This window comes from Crocodylus siamensis, chromosome 1, assembly GCF_052110815.1.
Source record: "Crocodylus siamensis isolate JL-2025a chromosome 1, ASM5211081v1, whole genome shotgun sequence".
NCBI classification, from domain to species: Eukaryota; Metazoa; Chordata; order Crocodylia; family Crocodylidae; genus Crocodylus; species Crocodylus siamensis.
The window spans coordinates 418,532,809-418,551,880 of record NC_143395.1 but is presented as its reverse complement, the minus strand read 5'-3'; the positions used below and the strand labels follow the sequence as shown (position 1 = coordinate 418,551,880).

The window sequence follows — 19,072 nt, the reverse complement described above, 5'->3', positions numbered from 1 at the left end:
TCCTGTGGTTCCAGACTTTGAGGGACAGCTAGGCAAAGATCTGTGGATAGAAAAGAACCAGGAGTTTTGACTTTATACCCTCCTGCTTTTGCTGCTAGCCTATGCCACCTCTACAGTAAGCATTTCTCCCTTTACATTTTTTTTCAAACTCAAACAGCAACAAGAATGAGCTGTGAATGATGGGAAAAAGTCTTTCCGAGAGTTGTTGAGTGCCCGTGAAGTTGACAGCAGATGCCTAGGGAGAGCGCTCGCGAAATAGCCACGGAGCGGGGGAGAGCCGTGATGGATGGAGTCGCCAAGGCAGTGACGAGTCATCGTCGTTCGTGCGCTAGCATGACTCATTAGATGGCTGAGCTTCACCTTGGGGCCAGAAGGTTGTGGAGTCGGATCCTGTGCTAGAGCTGTGGATCCTTAAAGCAAGTCTTTTATGAAGAGGCACGTAACAGACCCAGGGAGATGTTCCAGCCTGTCAATTGAATCGGGAGCAGGGGGCTCCTGAAAGCCAGGCAGCACTGGAGCGCAGACACCGAGATGGGGCTTGTGGAGGAGAGCAGCCAGGATGTGGACCGACCAGGGCTTCAGACAACAGCAGTAGCAGCTCTGAGTGGGCACGCTGCTGCATCCTAAACAAGCTGCGGCACCTAGCGATGCATTGAGAAGAAGGAATCATCATGGCTGATGCGTGTGGAATCGGCTCCCTACCCTGCAGTTTTGCAAGGAAAGCGGGTAATGGAGCCAGGTTCTTTGATCTAGGTCATTGCCTTTTGAATGTGGGTAGCTCAGCACCTTTTGCTTCTCGCTTGAGGTGAGTTTTTTGGATGCTGAGGACTGGGGACAAGGTGACTGTAAAGCATCCTGCTGAAACATGCTCCCTGTAGTCCTTCAGATGAAGGATCCCTAGGATGAGGAATCCTTAGCCCTGTTGCTGCACTCTCCCAGGCATGGAGGAAATATCTGTGGGCTTGTAGAGGTCAGAAGAGCCCATTATGATCAGCAGGGTAAAAATCTTTCCTGGCAATACCTGCACTGAGCCTGGAAGTTTTGAGGGCACATGAAAACATCTCTCCTAGAAACAGATGCAGCCCTGACAGGAAGGAGTCCAAAGAAGGATGTATTTAGCAGGTCCTCAGTCAACTGTATTGGGTTGATTTACCCTCAGTGTTACAACTGTGCTTGTTTGGGCCTGGACAGGTGGCAAATTTACACCAGTGACCTAAGATTACTACCTAGATCACTGACCTAGATCAGCCTTACGTCAGCGTAAGTAAAGTGCCACACTGATAATGCAAAACTTTAGCCCAAAAATAAGTTCTCTCAGTCAAGTAAAGAATTACCTCTAGAAGAATCAGGGCAAAACACTAGGATGCGAGATGCACCACAAGATGCATGTGTCCACATCCATTCTGGGATAGCTGTTTACTCGAGGCAAACAGGCTAATATTGGCTGCCCAGCAGAGAGGTGCAGTAATAGCCGTCTCCTACATGCCTAGCCACACATCTGTCCATTCCTGATCTCCATTCGGTGTACAAACCCAATGTGAGTTGGGATCTCATGATGTGTTTTGTAGAGGGATCTTGTGCACTCATTGAATGCCTTGGAAAGTAGGTTTGAGCCTTGGGAACTGTCCCATTTCAGATCCCTGTGTGACGGTTCACGAGTGCCCATTGCAATGGTTGATTCCTCCATTCCAGGTATGGTTTAAACCATCACGGGGCAGTTTCAGACGCATAAGCAGTGTCCTTTACACAGAAAGCTGGTGAGAAATCTTGCACAACTGAAGTGGCGAATGGATGGCAGTCTCAAACCAGCAGCAGATTGTTTTAATCCTGGCTGTTCCACTCGAAACACGTGAGGTCTGATTTTTTTTTTTTTTTTTTTTTTTTTCAGAAGAGCTGAATACCCTAAGTCCACTCCAGATGAGTGGGAAGTGCAGGTTCTCAGCACCTCCTGAAAAATCAGACCCAGGCCATTCTTGACCATGTGAATGCAAGTCAGTTCCTGAGGGTTGAACAAGAAATTCAGGGTACAGCTGAGGAGAGACCCAGGTCTCAAGACTCCTGACTTTTAACTCGGTCCATGAGACTGGAGTCAACACCTTTGAGACCTTTCAAGGTTGGCCAGCTAGAAACACACTTCTAGTGCTGTGTCTTGTTGGAGAAGTCAGCTAACGCCCCCCGCCCCCCGATTGCATTTATTGTCATGGGATAAGCGGGGAGGAATTTAAGCAGGATTGTAAATGTATCTTGACAAGAAGCAGCCTGTGAAGGGCTGTCAATCAGTCAGTCCATGGTGCCTGTTGTAGAGCACCTCTGTCAGTCCATCAGGCCTGTCTCCCACTATGAATGCTAAGCACTGTGTTATTTATCTGAGTGCCATGAAAGCCTGAGCCCAGGAAGAAGAGGGAAAAAATCAGAAAAAATGGCCTCCAGCTGCCTGCAGAGAAGGAAAACAAATCTAATTCTTGCTTAATGCTCATTTCGTTCCAAAACAGATGGCGGCTTTCTGCACCAACTTCCTGAGCCTGCTTGCTCTATATACTGACTAGTGAATGGTGGCAGATCTACAGCTGTGGGCACTAGATGTCCTTCGTCTCCAGAGAGATGTGGGCAGCAACAGTGGGAGGCTCCATCCAGCCTACATCTATGTCTGGAGCAGAGGTGTCCTGCAGGGCTCCCCGCATGGTCCGAAATGTGATGGTGGAGCAAGGGTGGCAACGTTACTTGCCTCCCATCCTGCTGCCCACCTTCCAGCCCCACAGGCAGCCCCGGGGGCTAGGTGACATGATTCAGTGCTCTGGGTCTGGTCCTTGGGGTTGCCCACCAGCTTGCAAATTTGGCAGTCAGGTGAGCAGTGTTCCCACAGCTGTAAGAACTAACTCTACTGTCGCTTAGCCCATGGCCAAATTTCTGGTCCTGTGGGCCAGATCTGGTGAGTAGAGACATGATGTCTGGCCCGGGGGCTGGAAATCTGACAGTTGGACAAGTCGTTCCTGCCAACCAAATTTGTAGCCCTGCGGGCTAGGCGATGCAGCTTTGCACTCCAGACCCGGCCCATGACATGGCCCCACCAGACGAGGCTGACACCCCTGCTCTGGAAGCCGGAGGAGAGTTCAGATTCTCTCGTTCTTTCCTCTGCCGCCAGGACTGCTGCCAAAGGTGTCTGCTGTTGTCATTTATGGTAGTGGGTTTTTTTGGAGTATAGACAGTGGCCTGCTGTTCAGTCAGGGTCTACAAACGCCCTACTTGGGGGACTTCATCAGTACACTGTTTCTTTCCTGGGCATTTTCTTCCTCTGTTCTTTATCTGTGACATCTCTAAAGTCTCAAAGAATAACATCACTTTTATAAAGGCCTTCCAGCTGCTGGATTGCAGTCCAGGTCATGGAGCTGTCCCTGTTTAGCTCTTTTCAGACCAGTTGTCTTATGTCCCAGTGAAGAGGGTGATGTGGGAATGCTTCATATAGTTCTCCAGTTTCACTTAAGGGTGAAACCAAAGCTATTGCAATCTATTGTTGAAGTGTTCAGAAGGGTCCTGTATCTTTGAAGGCAGACAAGAGGCCAAGGAGTGTCTCTGGCTTCTCACTGGATGCAGGTGAGATCCCATATCAAGGACAGACTCCTTTGATTGTGTCCCTGTGCAGAGCATCTCAGGTGAAGGCCCTTATATCTGCAGGTGTCCATCTTGGTGAGACACGGGGTTCTTCAAAGGCCTGCTGCTTTCCTCACTGAGCTGCTCTTCTGTCTAGCAGTGGGATCATGTTGCCTTGGGGATCTTCATTGCTTAGGAAGCCTGGATACAGTGGCCATTAGCATCTCTGCGATGCATGAAACAACATAACTGAATTTTGCCTTTGTCAGTGCAGAAACTACCATGAGAATCTGCCTGTTGCAGAGGCCTTGCTAGTGTTACATCAGCTGTTTGAGCTGCTTGGCAGTCTCTCTGCTGCGGATGGATACCCTTGCAACCATTCATCAAGGCTGGCAAGGTGTCAGTCTGATACAGCGCGCCAGAAATGTAGCTCATAGCACAAAGACATTTCTCTATAGACATTTTGGAAGCGAGATGTGTTGAGCAGAGAAACTTTGCAACCGGGGCTTCAAAATTAGCTGCTCCCCAGATGCCTCCTAAATGCAGTATTCCAGTTGCCTTCAGGACCATTAATATTCATGTTAATATCATTAAGTGACACTGTTATCTAACAGGTCTTTGCTGGCTATGAAGCATTAAGAATGGGTCTCTTCTTCTCGGTGCTAAGAGATGTTTCCTTCTCAAGCTCTGTGATGGATTTGGGTTCCCGGACTTCCGTCTGATTTCCCCCCACCCCCTCCGAAACCAGTCTCCTTGATGAAAATCATATTATTTGTAATGTTTCATTCTTTTTTAACCAGCGTGATCAAGAGCCTGCTTGCAGCTGGTGCCGATCCCAACCTAGGAGACGAATTCAGCAGCGTCTACGAGACAGCCAGAGAGAAGGGGCTCCATTCACTGGAAGGTAATGCACAAAGCAGATGTTTCCTTCACGTACCTTTTATGCTTCATACAGTATTGGCTTTGCTCTCTGTGGGGAAATTATCCCATATTTTAACACCCACAGTTCAGAGAAATCATTGAGTTATTCTGGTTCACTCCAGCATTGCTTTCCACTTCACAGACACTGTTAGAAGTTGTAGGCATAGGTTTGTTACGTACTATCCCAGAATACTGCCTTGAAATAGTGAGCTTTGAAGTCTATGAGGGAATGGGATGTCTTTCATATTGGTCTGTCCTAGTTCAAACAGCAGTTCCAGGCTCAATGCAGAAACCCCTGGTGGAAGTTGTTTGGCCTGAAAAAGAGCCCCTTCCTTCCTAAAATCTGTGAAAATGGTGGCAGAGGACAGGGCTCCCAGGTAAGGAGAGTTCCTTGACCCTACCGTGGCTTGATTCCAATGAAATCAGTGGCAAAAACAGCACTCATGGACCTTTAGTGGAACAAGGTAACTGATTTCCCTGTGGCTGCTGAGGCTGGGGAGGGGTGCACCTGGAGGCCACCTCATCTTGGCTTTTTGCATCACAGTGGAGAGCTTTAAAATAGTTCAAACGAATGATCAAAATCATCCCAGGGCCTGGTACCATCCTGCAGAGGGGTGTGGATGGTTGTGCCATCCTTGTGCTAAAATCCTGATGTTCTCGCAAGCTAGGGCAGGCCTAGCCTGGGACTGTATCTGGAGAGAGGGGGCTGCAGGGGATTCACTAGCTGGCACTCTTTCCTCTGAGCCAGCAATGATATGGCGCAGGGGGTTCTGTGTTGGGGGCATGTCTTTCCACAGGATAATGGGAAAGGAGCTGCACAGACGTGTGTGTGTGTGTGTGTCCCTTTCGATAAGGTAAGTGCATAGAAGTAAGGTGTGTGTTGTTTGGGACTGACGCTTGGATTTCCCTTTAGCAGTCTCAAGTGTAGATGTGCTGTGAGCCGGGCCTGCATTCAATGTTCTGCTGTCAGAATAGAAATGTGGACTCACTTTTAGGGGCTGCATCACCTTCAGCTTAAGTGCAGACTACTTGACAACATGCCTTAATAAGGGAAAAGATAAGTGCAGATGTGTGTGCACAGAGATCTGTTAGTGTCCTGGAAGTTACGTGGAAACATTAGAGGCCTGATAAAGATGCATACACAGTCACTTTCAGGTGGAAGATAGAAAAAGCATCTAATCCATTCAAATGCAGCTCTGGGGTAGAACAGGACAGCAACCCTGCCTGAGTGTTTAGAAGTGGATGTCAAAGGAAGATCAGCTTCTCCATGCAAAACAGCAAGGGAATATTTATGTGGACAAGCTGAAAAACCCTGCTGGTATTTGGTCAGGGCATCACAAGTATCATCTGTGCTCTGTGTGCTGTGGCTCTTCCACTGCCTTCATGGTCAGCATCTCAGTTTCATCTCTCTCCTGAAAGTCTCCCACACATCATGTCAGCACCTGGGTTCAGTGCATCCCCTACCAGGTCACCAGTGTCGCATGCCATCCAGATGATCTGTAAGTCTCTCTGCTGTTCCAGCACTCTGTAAGCCTCTTAGCTTACGTGCTCATAGTCCAAGGCACATGGTGTCCCAGGAGAAGGCAGGTTAGTGTCATTCCTTGTCACCAGCCCAGTACTCCAGGCTTCCCTGGGACTTATCACCGAACTGGGAAAAACCCCATGACCATCAGCTCAGAAATTTTAAGCACGTCCTGCTTATTATGAGGAGCTAACTTGAAAGAACCTCTTACTGTGGCAGAGGTGCAGTATGAGTCCAGTCACAGAGCCAAAGCCATGCGACGAGATTTGCCCATTGGTTTCAACAGCATTTGTTCCCACAGCTGTGAGCCGAAAGCCAACTACCGTCCAGCCGCAGTGTAATCTTTGAACCTGTGGCTTTGATAAAATGCACATTCGGTTAGGACAATGGATCAACGTGAGAATGGTTTTGACAGGGTGTAATTCTATTTTTAAAAGCTCTCTGCCCTCATCCCTCACTGTAACACTGGTACAACAGCCCCTTTGCTCTATGGGAACACGCGCACATCAGGCAGCTAGAGCAACGAATGCAAAATGCATGAAACGACATTAAAAAAAATGAACAATGGAATGCCAATACATAATGCATGTATGCAGACTTTATTTAAGACAAAATATATCAGCCAATAAAGTTAATTGTTTCTGTCTGCATGCAGCCCTCTCTAAACCAATAGGTATCTTTTTTTTTTTTCTGGGTGTGGGGAAAGATAAGGCCACTCAGTAAGAAGTTGCATTAATTCTTAGGTTGACATGTTTTATTAAAAAGAATAAATTCAGTTGCATTTTTAAAAAGAGAGGAAGGGCGAAACTGCCTTTGTTTTTTTAACAATTTGCATATTTTGCGTATAAATATTTTTTCATAAAAACATCGAAATCGGGAGGCTCCGCACCACACACACTGCACAAAATATATTACAGACATTTATATGGATGGCAGGAAGGGAGACAGAGGGCTGAAAATTTCCAGGCACCCAGTGATTGATGGCAGACGAGGCTTCCCCTGACGCTTTATTGAGTTTCCGATGATTATCTCTCGCTGAGACATTTTTTACAGATGACGGCCGAGCTGTCACAATGGACCATGGGGGGAAAAAAACCCAACAATAATAACACTTTAATCTTTTTACTGCACTGCTCCCTAGTATCTCAAATTCATCTTCCCTGACGCACGCAGTTCATTATCCTGCCCCTCCCTGGATGGGAAATGAAGACAAATAAATAAATATACATACACACCATGTATGCTCATCCAAGATACCTGAGGAAGGAGGGGAGTGTGCCGCTAATTGCTGGTTTTTTCAGGGACTGAGGTTTATTAGCAGCCATGCAGGGCTGGGGCGGGATTAGCTATTAATTCAGTCAGTGGTGTAACTTTCAGCTGTTTTTTGGAACGCAACAGTGGCTATGGGGACGTATCCCAGGGACCCCGCGCTGCAGAAACTCCGTGGTCCATGACCATTTTCGTTACTCTTACTAATTACTGAGCTTGCAGAGCTCTCCGGAAACAGCTGGCAACATCCCTGCCTACAGGAGGCTGTAGTTAGGAGGCCTGGTCTGGTCCTGGCACACATGCAGCCCTCCCCTGGGCACCAGAGTGAAGAGTGCAGCAGGAAACAGAAGGCAGCCTGCCTCGTAGATGACAAGCTCAGCTTATGGGGGGGCCGGGAGGATGGAGAGGCTGTGCAGGTGCTTTGCACTTCAAGACAGATGGGCATGGGAGTCTCGGTGAAAGACTACTGAATCCATGAGGCTGAGGATTGATTCCCCAAAGTGCCCAGGGGTCCTGCAGGGTACAACTAGAAGGTCTTTGCCTTTTGTTCCTTGATACTGGACAGGCAGACACTGGTACCCACTGACTCCTGTGGCTGGAGTTAAGTTTTACCCCCATTTATCTGATTTTTTTTCAAAGCATGGGATACTCTATCAACCAAAAAACACTGTATGAGACAGTTGAGTGAAGATCAGGCTGGGGTGGGGGAAGCAGGGTAGGCAGACTGACTCCCCAGACAGAAAAAATGGTTGCTTAACTCAGGGGTGTAGGTTGTAGCTGTTTTGGTCTGAGAACATAGGCAGACAAAGTTCTTTGGGTAAATCTGATATATTTAATTAGGCCAACTCAAATAGTTGGAAAAATTCTTCTTAGCAAACTTTTGGGTACAAATACTCTTTGTCAGGCTGAGGAAGCATCTGCATCCTTGCTCAAATCAGACACTTGTCAGTAAAGTGGATCCTTTTGCTGCTCCTCGTGTCCTTTTTGCTGAACTGGTCAAGTGGGTTGAATTCCTGGGAAGTGAGGAGCTGATCTAGCTAGAGCCCAGGCAGTGCAAATTACCGTGGCACACAGCATCCCCCAGTAGCTCTCATTCTGACTTGCAGCATCCCCTGACCTTTCAGCTCCAACTTGCAGGTAAGAAAACACCTGACTTGCACAACCTCTTGATGTTTCGGTGTAGACCACTCGGCACCTAGCCCTTACTGCATCTGCCTTTGGACATCTGGTGCCAGCTTTGGTTTGGACTGTGAGCATGTGTCAGCTACCTTGTGTCTTTTGCCAAATACTTGAGTATGTAGGTATTCAGCTATAGAGCTCAGACTGAGATGAAAACTATGTAATCATGGTTGGAAACCATCTGCAAGAGCTTTTTTCTGCTCGTAAGAACGTCGCAGTTTCAGGGTATCTACCAAGGATTGAAACAACCATGGTTCCAAGCTTTGTCTTGCATCGTGACATGGATAATGATGATTTCCACTGCAATAGCATTTAGGTCCCCTACTCTGGGGCAGAGACCCTGTTGTTCTACGAACAAACCCAGAACAAGAAGTCCAAGCCAAAAAGATAACAAACCAGGTGTATGCAGATAGGGAGATGGGAGCACCCTTAAACTGAATATGATACCTCCTGGTCTCATGCCAGCGTCGTTCCTTCCTTAATCTTGGGGGCAGAAGGTATTTCTCATAGAGGTGGGTTTTGTAATGGCAACTGTGTGAAGTTTGCGAGAGGTTGGAATATTGGAAGCCATCCTGATGGAGATGGATTAGGAGGCAGACTGCAGGTGAGGGAGGAAAGCTCAGTGATAAATGCTGTTTAATATTCCTGTGGCAAGTGTGCATGTCCAGCACACAGGTGCATGCAGAGTTATTGTCTGGAGCTGCACACAGAAGTTTGTGAGTGGGTGGCTTTCTCCATTTTAATTGGGAAGATGGACTATCCAGCCAGAACCTTCCTATTAGTCACTTGTCTCCACTGCTCATTTCAGGGGAAAGGAGGCAGCAGAAGCCGCGGGGGTCTGGGAGCTAGAGCTCCTGCTTCCACTCTGGTGTCTGTGCTACTTTCAGTGGGGGTGGAAAGAGTGGTAAGACCTCCTCTGGTTGTCGAGCGAGCTTCCCCAGGCCCCCAGCAGCTTGCCATGCCCTCTTTGTCATGCCTGCCGTGAGGGCAGGGAGGAAGCCCTCCAGAAAGCTCCCTCCCCTGGCATACCTGCAGTCGGTAACCAGGGGCAAGGATAACAGTCCACTGCCTCACCTGGGACCCTCTACACAGCCCACTTACCATCCTGGCAGTGGTGCTATGTCACTGCAGGCAAGTTGCTACCTAAACCAGAAGCCACCCAGTCCTGTTAGCCTGGCTGAAGTGCCACACTAACTAGCACTGCTCAGTGACCCTGGCTGTCACAGGAGGCACCCAGTGCAGAACAGCACAGCAGGCTTAAGGGTGCTTTTGCCAGGAAGAGTGGGGTTTTTTTTGGTTTTTTTTTTTTTTTTTTTTTTGAGTGTGTAGAGATGGCCTGGGATTTCCAGAGGAGGCAAGCAGGCTATCTACAGCCTCTGGGCTGGGTGGATGGAGAGCACTTGCTTTTGCCCGAGTGGGTCAAAAGGCTTCTTCCAGCAGCATTGTCTCTTCCGCTGGTGGGGTTGGAGTGCGGTACCCACAGCCTCTCCTCACGATCCTGCTGCTGGGGGGCCCACAGGGTGAGCTGCTTCAAGGGCAGCTTGTTAGCAGCGTACATCGTTTCACTGCATGGAAAGCCTCTCTCACGCTTTGCCCTCTCCAGTTCTAGTGACGCGGGAGGACGAGTTCAACAACCGCCTGAACAACCGAGCCACATTCAAGGGCTGCACAGCTCTACACTACGCGGTGCTTGCTAACGACTACGGGACCGTCAGGCTGCTGCTGGAAGGAGGTAAGACCCAGAGCTTCACGGTGGTGGGGTCAGGACCACAGCTGCTGCCTAGGATTGGGCCAGTTCTCTTTGAGGTGCCAGGGTCAGGCCCCCAGCTGCTGGCCATGACCTCCCTCCTTATTGATTTACAGTATTCATTATGAGTTACTGCTCTGAAAGATTTATTTATCTGCTCCCTTTCACTTTCCCTTCATGTCTCCAGGCTTCTTTTCCATGACACCTCTGACACAGGGAACAGCCTTCCTCCTTCTCTGTATTATATATCCCCACTTCCCTCCTGCAGAGAGATGCATAACAAGCCCTAATTCCTGGAAGTTAAAAGCAGACTAATTCAAATGAGGAATAAGGTGCCATATTTTAGCAGTGAGGGCAAGTAACCATTGGAACAAATGCAAGGAAGCAGTGGCTTCTCCAGCACTTGTCCTCAGATCAAGACAGGATGCTTTTCTGGAGGATGAACTGTAGCCATGCACAAGTCTGTGGGCTTGAGAGGAACACCTGGGTGAAACTCTTTGGCTTGTCCAACTTGGTGATCTAATAGTCCCTTCTGCCCAGAATGATAGAAAATGAGGGTGGAAGGGACCTCTGGAGGTCGCATCTAGTCCAGCCCCCTGCTCCAAGCAGGACCGGCCCCAGCTACAACATCCCAGCCAAGGCTTTATGTAGCCGCGTCTTCAAAACCTCCAAGGATGGAGATTTCTGAGACTGATGATTAGCTTAGGCAGACCTGCTAAATGATGTAATGACAAGGGCACCACATATCCCAGAGCTGCATTGTGGACAGTCCTTAACGTCACCATAAGTGCAGCATCATGGGCTCTGGTGCTACGAGTCAACAGGACAAGCAGAGTGTAACCCAGCTTCGCAAGGAGCTGTTCAGACATGGTGCCAGTGGGGTTTGGAGGGTTCAAATTATAATGGAGGAAAACAGGGAGTGCCAGAGAGAAGAGGCCGAGCCACGCAAGAGGCTATACACAATCCTTATAAGTCAATGCCGATGAATGGCATCTGGTTAGTCATGAGTGGGATGGCAGAACAAGGAGCAATGGGCTCATGTTGCAGCAGGGGATAGGTTGGATATTAGGAAATGCTTTCTCACTGAGAGGGTAGTAAAACAGAACAGGTTACCCAGACAGGTGCTGGAATCTCCATCCTTGAAGGTTTTGAACACCAAGCTAGACAAAGCCTTGGCTGGGATGATGCAGTTGGGGCTGGTCCTGCTTTGAGCAAGGGACTGAACTCGATGTTACCTCCTGAGGTCTCTTCCAGCCCTCGTGGTCTACGATTCTAATGACAGTGCCCAGGTTAAGGGCCTGAATGGAGGCAGGGTGGTGGTGTCCATTCTTATCAAAGGATACATCTGGGTGGTGGGTGAGGTGAAGAACTATATTTTGGCCACATGAGGCTGGAGCTGACAAGACATGAGTGGACCCCAGAGTCGGGCTGAAGTTTTAGTTCACTACCTAATTGTCCTTTATGCCTTTGAAATATGTCACCCACCCCAGCAGGTGCCCTTTTACAATGCCCTGCTCACACGGGCTTTTCTGAGGTGTGAGCATGTCTATATTGGTACCAGCAAATTGCAGGCGTAGGCACATGTATGCCCAGAAGGGAGGCTGGCCTGCGAGAATTGTCAGGCTGCAGCCTGATGAAAAAACATCTTCTTGAGGCCTAATTATTAGTTTTTATTCCTTTTTGCATGACAGTTAGACAACATGAGTTAACTGTGGTAGACCAGAGTATGAGTTCTGTGTGGCCAAGCCCCCAGGCCAGGTTGACTCGGTCCTAAATGTTGCAAATCTCTCCAAATACAAATGCAAGGTATGCTGCACTAGGTGCACTGCCAAGCCAAACTCCTAAGCCTGCCAAGTCATAAGGCCATGCCCAAGTTTGCATGCTGAGTATAACCACTCCTAGCATGCAAAGTTAAACCCAGACTTACATCTCTATGGGACCTGAGTTTCAATTTGCCCCACACCCCAGATCAGTCCAGGCACAACATCCACTCACATCATGATGGAGGAAAAAAAATGGTGTTTTACTTGCTGTTTAAAAAGGCTCATCTATAGGCAGGCTCAGTGCCGCCAGGCGGAGGTGGTTTTAAACCCCCTGCAGACTCTCTCCTCTGCTCTTACATGTTTCCCGTGCATAGAAATGAGGCTCCTCATTGGATTGTTTCATGGTTAATACATGACGCAGAGTTTAATTGCATTGACTCAGCATTTCCTCCTCGGTTCTGCGCATTAACAAAGCAGCAGCCCATGCATGCTCGTTTGTATAATGCATGATGAATACATGGCGGTGAGCCTGAAGATCTCAGAAGTGGGGATCGAACACCTCTTAAAGTAGGCCTGCCTTGGGCCCTTTGTGAGGATAATTTCACCCCATGGCCTGCCATTGACATCTGAGAGTAGGACGTTTCCTGTTTGCTGACATGGAACAGGCTCCCTTCACTCCCTCCTTTTACACTTCCCTACACCTGCCTTTTTACTGAGGGTCCATTTACTCTCTCCAGCATTTCCTCCAGTTGCTGCCCTGCCCTCGGGGCCAAAGCCATTAACCACCAAGGCTTCTTCCCCACTCTGCACTTAAACAAGTACCCGCTGTTCAGGGCTTTTTAAGGGCAGCTTCCAGGGGTCTAGCTGTAGGCAGCTGCCCCCTCACCCCACCTCCCTTGGCCTTTTATGGCCTATTCACTGGCTCACTTGACCCTGCCAGGACCTTCTCGCCTTGTGGTCAGCCTGTGCGTGTCCAGCAGACCGTGAGGCTCAGTGGCTGCTCCCGTTTTCCTTTTGGGCAGTTGTCGGTGACATTTCACAGTCTCCTGACCTGAGCTGACATCATAAATAGTGTTTATCCAAGAGAGTGGGTGGGACGCCAGTCTACCCAGGCCCCCCGTTGCCTTTCAGCTCGCTCCATGCAGGATAGGTTCGAAGGGGTTGTTTGTTGTGGCTCTGTAGAAAGAAGGGCCTAAACCTAATAGCATATGGAGGTCCCTGGGTGCTTAGAGATGGGTTTTTAATGTGTTTATAGTTTGATTTGCCGCCTTATAATAAGGGTCATTTTCAGAAGCTTACCCTGCAGGTTTTAGGACATCCCCAGCTTAATATTTTACCATCCTGTAGCATCTTCCAGTGCAGCATCTTGCACATCTAATTGAACCTCTCAGCCTGCCTCTCGGAAGGATGTCATCCCCTTTTATCACGGAGATGCTGAGAAATACTCCGAAGCAGTTTTCCCGGGTTTGCACAAGCCAACAGCAAAGCTGAGACTGGAGCTCAGGTCTTCTGGCTTTCAGTCCAGTGCTGTAAACACAAGTTGGTCGGTTGTTTCTGCTGGGAGTCTCTTTGCTGTGATTCATAACCCATTACCCATATCAGCATTTATGCGGTAGCATAGGTGTGCAGGGGACTTTGCAAACGCATGGCACAATCCCTACCCTAGCAAGATCTATTTTTTTTTTTCTTCCAAAAACTACAGCACGGGCTGAAAGGTAATCAGGGGAGTTCTAAGGTGAGGTGCGATTTGTGCAGTCAGTGTCCACTTATCTCTGACTCCGCTGTATGAAGAGAGCAGCATGTGCCACGAAGGACCACGGGCTTGTTCAGTGGTGAAAATGCAGAGAGGCTTCTGATCTGAAAGAGACAGTGCTCGCGCTCCTGTTAGCCCGTGCAAGCCTGTGACAAGGCTTTAACACAAGCTTCCCAACTCGTCTTTTATACAGATCAACCTTTACTATTAAGCCAAATCAGGTTGACTGAAAGAAACTGCAGATTACATCCCGTTGGTATTGCGGACTGCCCTGTACCTGTCACATCCTGATCTATGCATTCCTCATCTTTCTTTATCACACAAGACGGAACAAGGAGCAGTGGTCTCAAGTTGCAGCAGGGGAAGTTTAGGTTAGACATTAGGAACAACTTTCTCACTAACAGGGTAGTAAAGCACTGGAACAGGCTACCCAGAGAGGTGGGGGACTCGCCATCCTTGGAGGTTTTGGAGACCTGTCTAGACAAAGGCTTGGCTGGGATGATGTAGTTGGGGCTGGTCCTGCTTTGAGCAGGGGGTTGGATGAGATGTGACCTCCTGAGGTCCCTTCAACCCTCATTTTCTGTCATTCTGTGATTTTTTTTTTTTTTAAATATATATTATGTGACCAATAACAGTCAGGTGTTTTCTGATTCAAGAATAGTCAGCAGGCCCAAACTCGGGCGCAAGCTGTTTATTTGTATATGAAGCTGCTTTGTGGGCAGCAGCCAGGTTCTTCTCTCCGCTGTGGCTTGCTGAGTGGCTTCATGTCTCCGTTTCATATAACTGCTGTACAATGGGTATAATAGTACTTGCCTCGCATGGTGGCGGTGTGTGCACCTTGAGCTACTTAGTTGGAAGATGCTGTTGAGAGGCCAGTGTATCACGTATTGATTGCCCATCCTCTTTGACTTGACTTGAATATGCTTTCCCCAATGTACTGCAGCCCCAGCCCCAGCCCCAAATAGGTCCCTTCCAGGCTGAATCCTCTTCAGTGGCATCCTGCTTGACCTTTCTGCTGCCTCTCGCAGCAGCTGTGTCAGGCTGCTGCCCCGAGGGCTGGCGTGGGGTCATCCCACTGCCGGCCGTGCTCTTTGGGATACTATTTTCTCTTCACAGCCTCTTAATTGTGAGGAATTTTGCTGGTTGTGATACGCTCATAGTAATTTAATGCCAAAGTGGACAAAGCAGAGAAGAATATACTGTAGGGGACAATCTTGCAGTGGCCAGAGGGGATGGGTTAAATGAGACCTAAATGGCTTTTCCTTTCTTTGTTTCTGCGCCTGAACACCTTGAATGCAGAATCACAAAACGCTCTCCCCCACCCTGTTCCCTCCTCCCACGTACGCACAAAAGACTGAGAAGGCAGGATCACAGGTGTCTAGAAATCCAGAAGCAAAGATTCCCACAAAACTGTCAGCTCAGCTAGTGCACCTGCTGTTGATTGAATTACTCTTTAGGTTGCTAAATGTACGTTTTTATTTAGTAAGCGTGCATGGTTTGGCTGAATGATGCACGGGGGTAGGCGGGGATGTGTTCGGGGTGCTGCTTCGACACCGCAGGGAAGTTGCTGGCTTCTTGCATTTTGCATCTTAATTTAAAAGTAAAGGGCTTCCGTCTTGCCTGCCAGCCCTTCTTATACTCCATCCCTATCCCCTCTGCCAAAGCCAGGCCACCTCCTTGGGACTGCCAGCTCCTAGTTATTGACTTGTCCCTGGACTCACTGGCAGATGAGCTTCCTGAAGGTAATACCCCCCTGGTTTCCCACCGTTTCCAACCAGGTGTCCTGATATGTGCTGCTGTACAGTCAGCTTCAATTTGTCCCATCACAAAGGCATATTAATGCCCTTTGACACCTATTGTAGGCCCACCTTTCCCAGTTCACCCTGGCTGTGTCATCCCAGTGGCTCCGATGTGCTGTGCTTCTCCCTGCTCGGCTCTCAGTGGGAGCATTACACTTCATCTGATCCCTGTCGCTGGTCCTTGATTTTTCAGGCTAGTCATTTAAATTCTCTGGCTCGCGGAGAAACCAGCTCAAGGTAACAGCAGGTCTGTGACAGTCAGAATTAGGGGTGGGATCCAGGTCTCCCTGCACAGCCCTGTGCTGTAAAAGTTTCCGTGGCCATGGTCCTGCTGATATGTTAATGCTTAGAGCAACTTTTGTTCTTTGGGTAAATGTGATACCTTGTATTAGACTAAGATAATAGTTGGAAAAATTCTTTTTTGCCAGCTTTTGGATACGAACACCCTTCTTCCAACATAGCTACAACCAACACCCCAATGCAGTGACTTTTGGCAGCCACATTCACACTCATCTGAGTCTGATGGGGGCCTTATTCACCCCTGCCTTGCTTTATACTTTAATCCACTTCTGCACACACTTGTAATTCAAGAAACTATATGAAAACGTATTTATAGCAGAATTTTAGCTAATGTTGCAGTAACATAGACCACAAGGCCCAATTGCCAGTGCATTTAGCACAGTGTATTTGTGGTAGCACTTGGCATTTACTTCTTCTTGGGAACATTATAATTACAAATATCATATACAGAATAAATGAGGGGCCGAGTGCATTACAAAGCTGCAGTTATGTGCAATGGCTATTTTGACATCATCCAGTTGAAAGGCTTGTGGCATTATCAGAAACGTTCCAAGATAAATCTGTAGCTTTTTTTCCTATCCCAGAATACGTCCTGTTTAATGTGTATTGGACCAAGAATATTTTCGGCTGAACCCTAAATGAAGGGGCTTCTCTTGGGTTGCAAGCTTCTAGTAGTTACTGGCTGTAAGAGGACATCCTCAGAAAGGGAGTTGCTTCTCGCCACCTCGAGGAGGTACAAATCAATACGGAGCCACAAGAAAGAGGGACTTGTGTAGCCTTATTCTGATGTTAGTGTGCTGGTATGCATTAACTATGATATCGTGACTGGTGAAGTCGCAGTGGGCAAACTGAGAGCCAAGCTTTGCCTATTATGGTTTGTTTTTGTTTTTTAATATTTATGCAGGGATTTGGGAGGTGGAGAAATTCCCCAGGCAAAGAAAGGTCTGTTGGGGCCTGTCGTACATCATCACTTCCTCTCTGCCTGATGCTTTTCTTGGAAAGCTTCCACAGCAGCCAGTTTCTTCTGGGGTTTCCTGGTAGCTGCTATGGTAGCTGTCCTCATCTTCCAGCAGCTTCTGTTCATACAACCAGAGATCAGTCGAGATTTGGGGGGGAGAGAGCTGATATTCGTGCTTGTGACAATACTAACAAACTGATAATAATTCCCTTCCAAGCGAGAAATGCCTTCGTCAGGTCTTGTTTTTCAACTGCCTGCCCTGAATAAGCATGCCATTATGGCCTGTGGATGGGAGCCAGGAACTCCTGGGTTCTGTAGTCTGTCTTTACTTGGAAAACTAGTGTGTTTTTATCCCTTCTAGCTACCTCAGATTAAAATCCATGACAGTTTATGGTGTCTATACAAGCTGGCAAGGCGAAGTAAATACAGGGCTCCTCCACAGTCTTTAACTGGTCCCATTAACTCAGTGGTTCTCCACCTATTTAGATGCAAGTCTCCCCTAATTAGACTCAAAGCCTCACTCAAAAATTGCCAGCCCTTGGCTTTTACTCATTTCTTGACTATGCAAAAAATACTAGAGTGATGCCTGACTTTGTTGCAAAGAACCCAGACAGACCACAGCGGGGCAGAATGGTTTCTGGCACTCTGGATTCCTATTTAAAATCTCTGGGTGCATCCAGACAAGCGCGGGCATGAAGTTTTGTAGCACCACAGACCCCTCTGCGGTGCCACTAGCCACACGTGCAGACATTCCCCACACTGCTACTTTACAGTGCGGGGATGGGGTTAGGCCCTGGGAGATCCCGGAGTCAAAAAAACGCACGGCAAAAAGAAATGGGGCATTGCATGTGGCGGTAGTGTGTGCTGCCCCAAACCAGAGCCTGGCAAGCTGGAGCCATGTTCTGGTTGCCGGCCAGGCTTCCTGCTGCAAAAGCACTGTGGCTGCAGCTCCTGGAAGACCCCAGGTAAGGCTGCTGGGCCCAGCATGGTTGCTGGCTCCAGCCTCCCCTACTCCACCTGGGGTAACCTGCCACGTGCCAGAGCATGCGTGGCACAGGGATTCCCTGGGAACAAGTAGCAGTGGCACAAGCTGTGCTTCTGCTATTTATCCTGGGGAAACGCACGTTCCAACTCATCTGGACCTGCCCTCTGATTTTATCTTGTGAATCGCATGTAGGTGTTTGTATGCCTCATCATGTTAATATTATGAGGCACCCCATGATGCCCTTAAAAGGATCTTACTGCACCCTGCTTGAGAATCACCTTGCTAACTCATCTAGGACCACAACACGCTGTGTCACTTGTTTTTTACCCTGCATTAGCTAGCTTCCGTTAAGAACACACCTTTTTTCCCCCTTGGTGTAAGCAGGGTCATTCTCCCATGACAGTGAGCAAGAAGGCATCACCAGGGGAGATACCTTGTTGGACCTGGTGCTGGCCACGGGTGACGACCTGGTGAGGGGGCTGCGGGTGCTCAACTACCTCAGGCCCCAGGGCAGGCACCCCTGGGCCAAGGGTTAGTGAGGAACTAGTCAGGGAACTTCTGGAGGGACTGGATGTATTCAAGTCAGCCAGTCTGGACGATCTCCACCCCAGAGTACTAAGGGAATTAGCTGAGGTCACTGCGGGACCCCCGGCACGGCTTTATGAGCACTCGTGGTGCTCTGGTGTGGTGCCAGAGGACTGGAAGAGGCCAACATGGTTCCCATCTTCAAAAAGGGGAAGAAGGAGGACCTGGGAAACTATAGGCCAGTTAGTCTTACCTTGATCCTGGGGAAGCTGTTTGAGAGAATTACCCTGGCGCATGTCCACGAGGGGCCAGCAGGGGAGATCACACTCAGGGGCAACCAACAGGGGTTCATTAGCAGCAGGTCCTGTCAGACCAACCCGGCAGCCTTCTACGACCAGGTCACCAAATCCTTAGATGCAGGGCAGCAGAGGACATCATCTTCCTGCACTTTCAGAGGCCTTCAACACTGTCTCTCACCCCGTTCTCGTTAAGAAACGGGGGGCTGTGGTGTCGACCCCCACACAGTCAGATGTGTCGCCAACGGGCTGGAGGGCCGCACCCAGAGAGCGGTGGTGGACGGGTCATGTTCAACCTGGAAGGATGTGGGCAGGGGGGTCCCCCAGGGCTCAGTCCTCAGGCCCACACTGTTCAACATCTTCATCAGCGACTTGGACAAGGGGGTAAATAGCACCTGTTCAAGTTTGCTGATGAAACTAAGATGTGGGGGGATGTGGGCACGCTAGACGGGAGGAATAGGCTGCAA

General features: G+C 48.8%; 1 protein-coding gene across 2 annotated transcripts in view; it reads left to right on the top strand.

The window, feature by feature from the left end:
• Positions 1-19,072, top strand: part of CLPB (ClpB family mitochondrial disaggregase) — a 105,714-nt gene that overhangs the window by 28,559 nt on the left and 58,083 nt on the right. For both annotated transcript variants that reach the window (XM_090030874.1, XM_090030873.1), the window contains exons 4-5: positions 4,389-4,492; positions 10,083-10,211. In XM_090030874.1, coding sequence (XP_089887000.1) covers positions 4,389-4,492; positions 10,083-10,211 — 233 coding nt within the window. The remainder of the gene's footprint in view (positions 1-4,388; positions 4,493-10,082; positions 10,212-19,072) is intronic.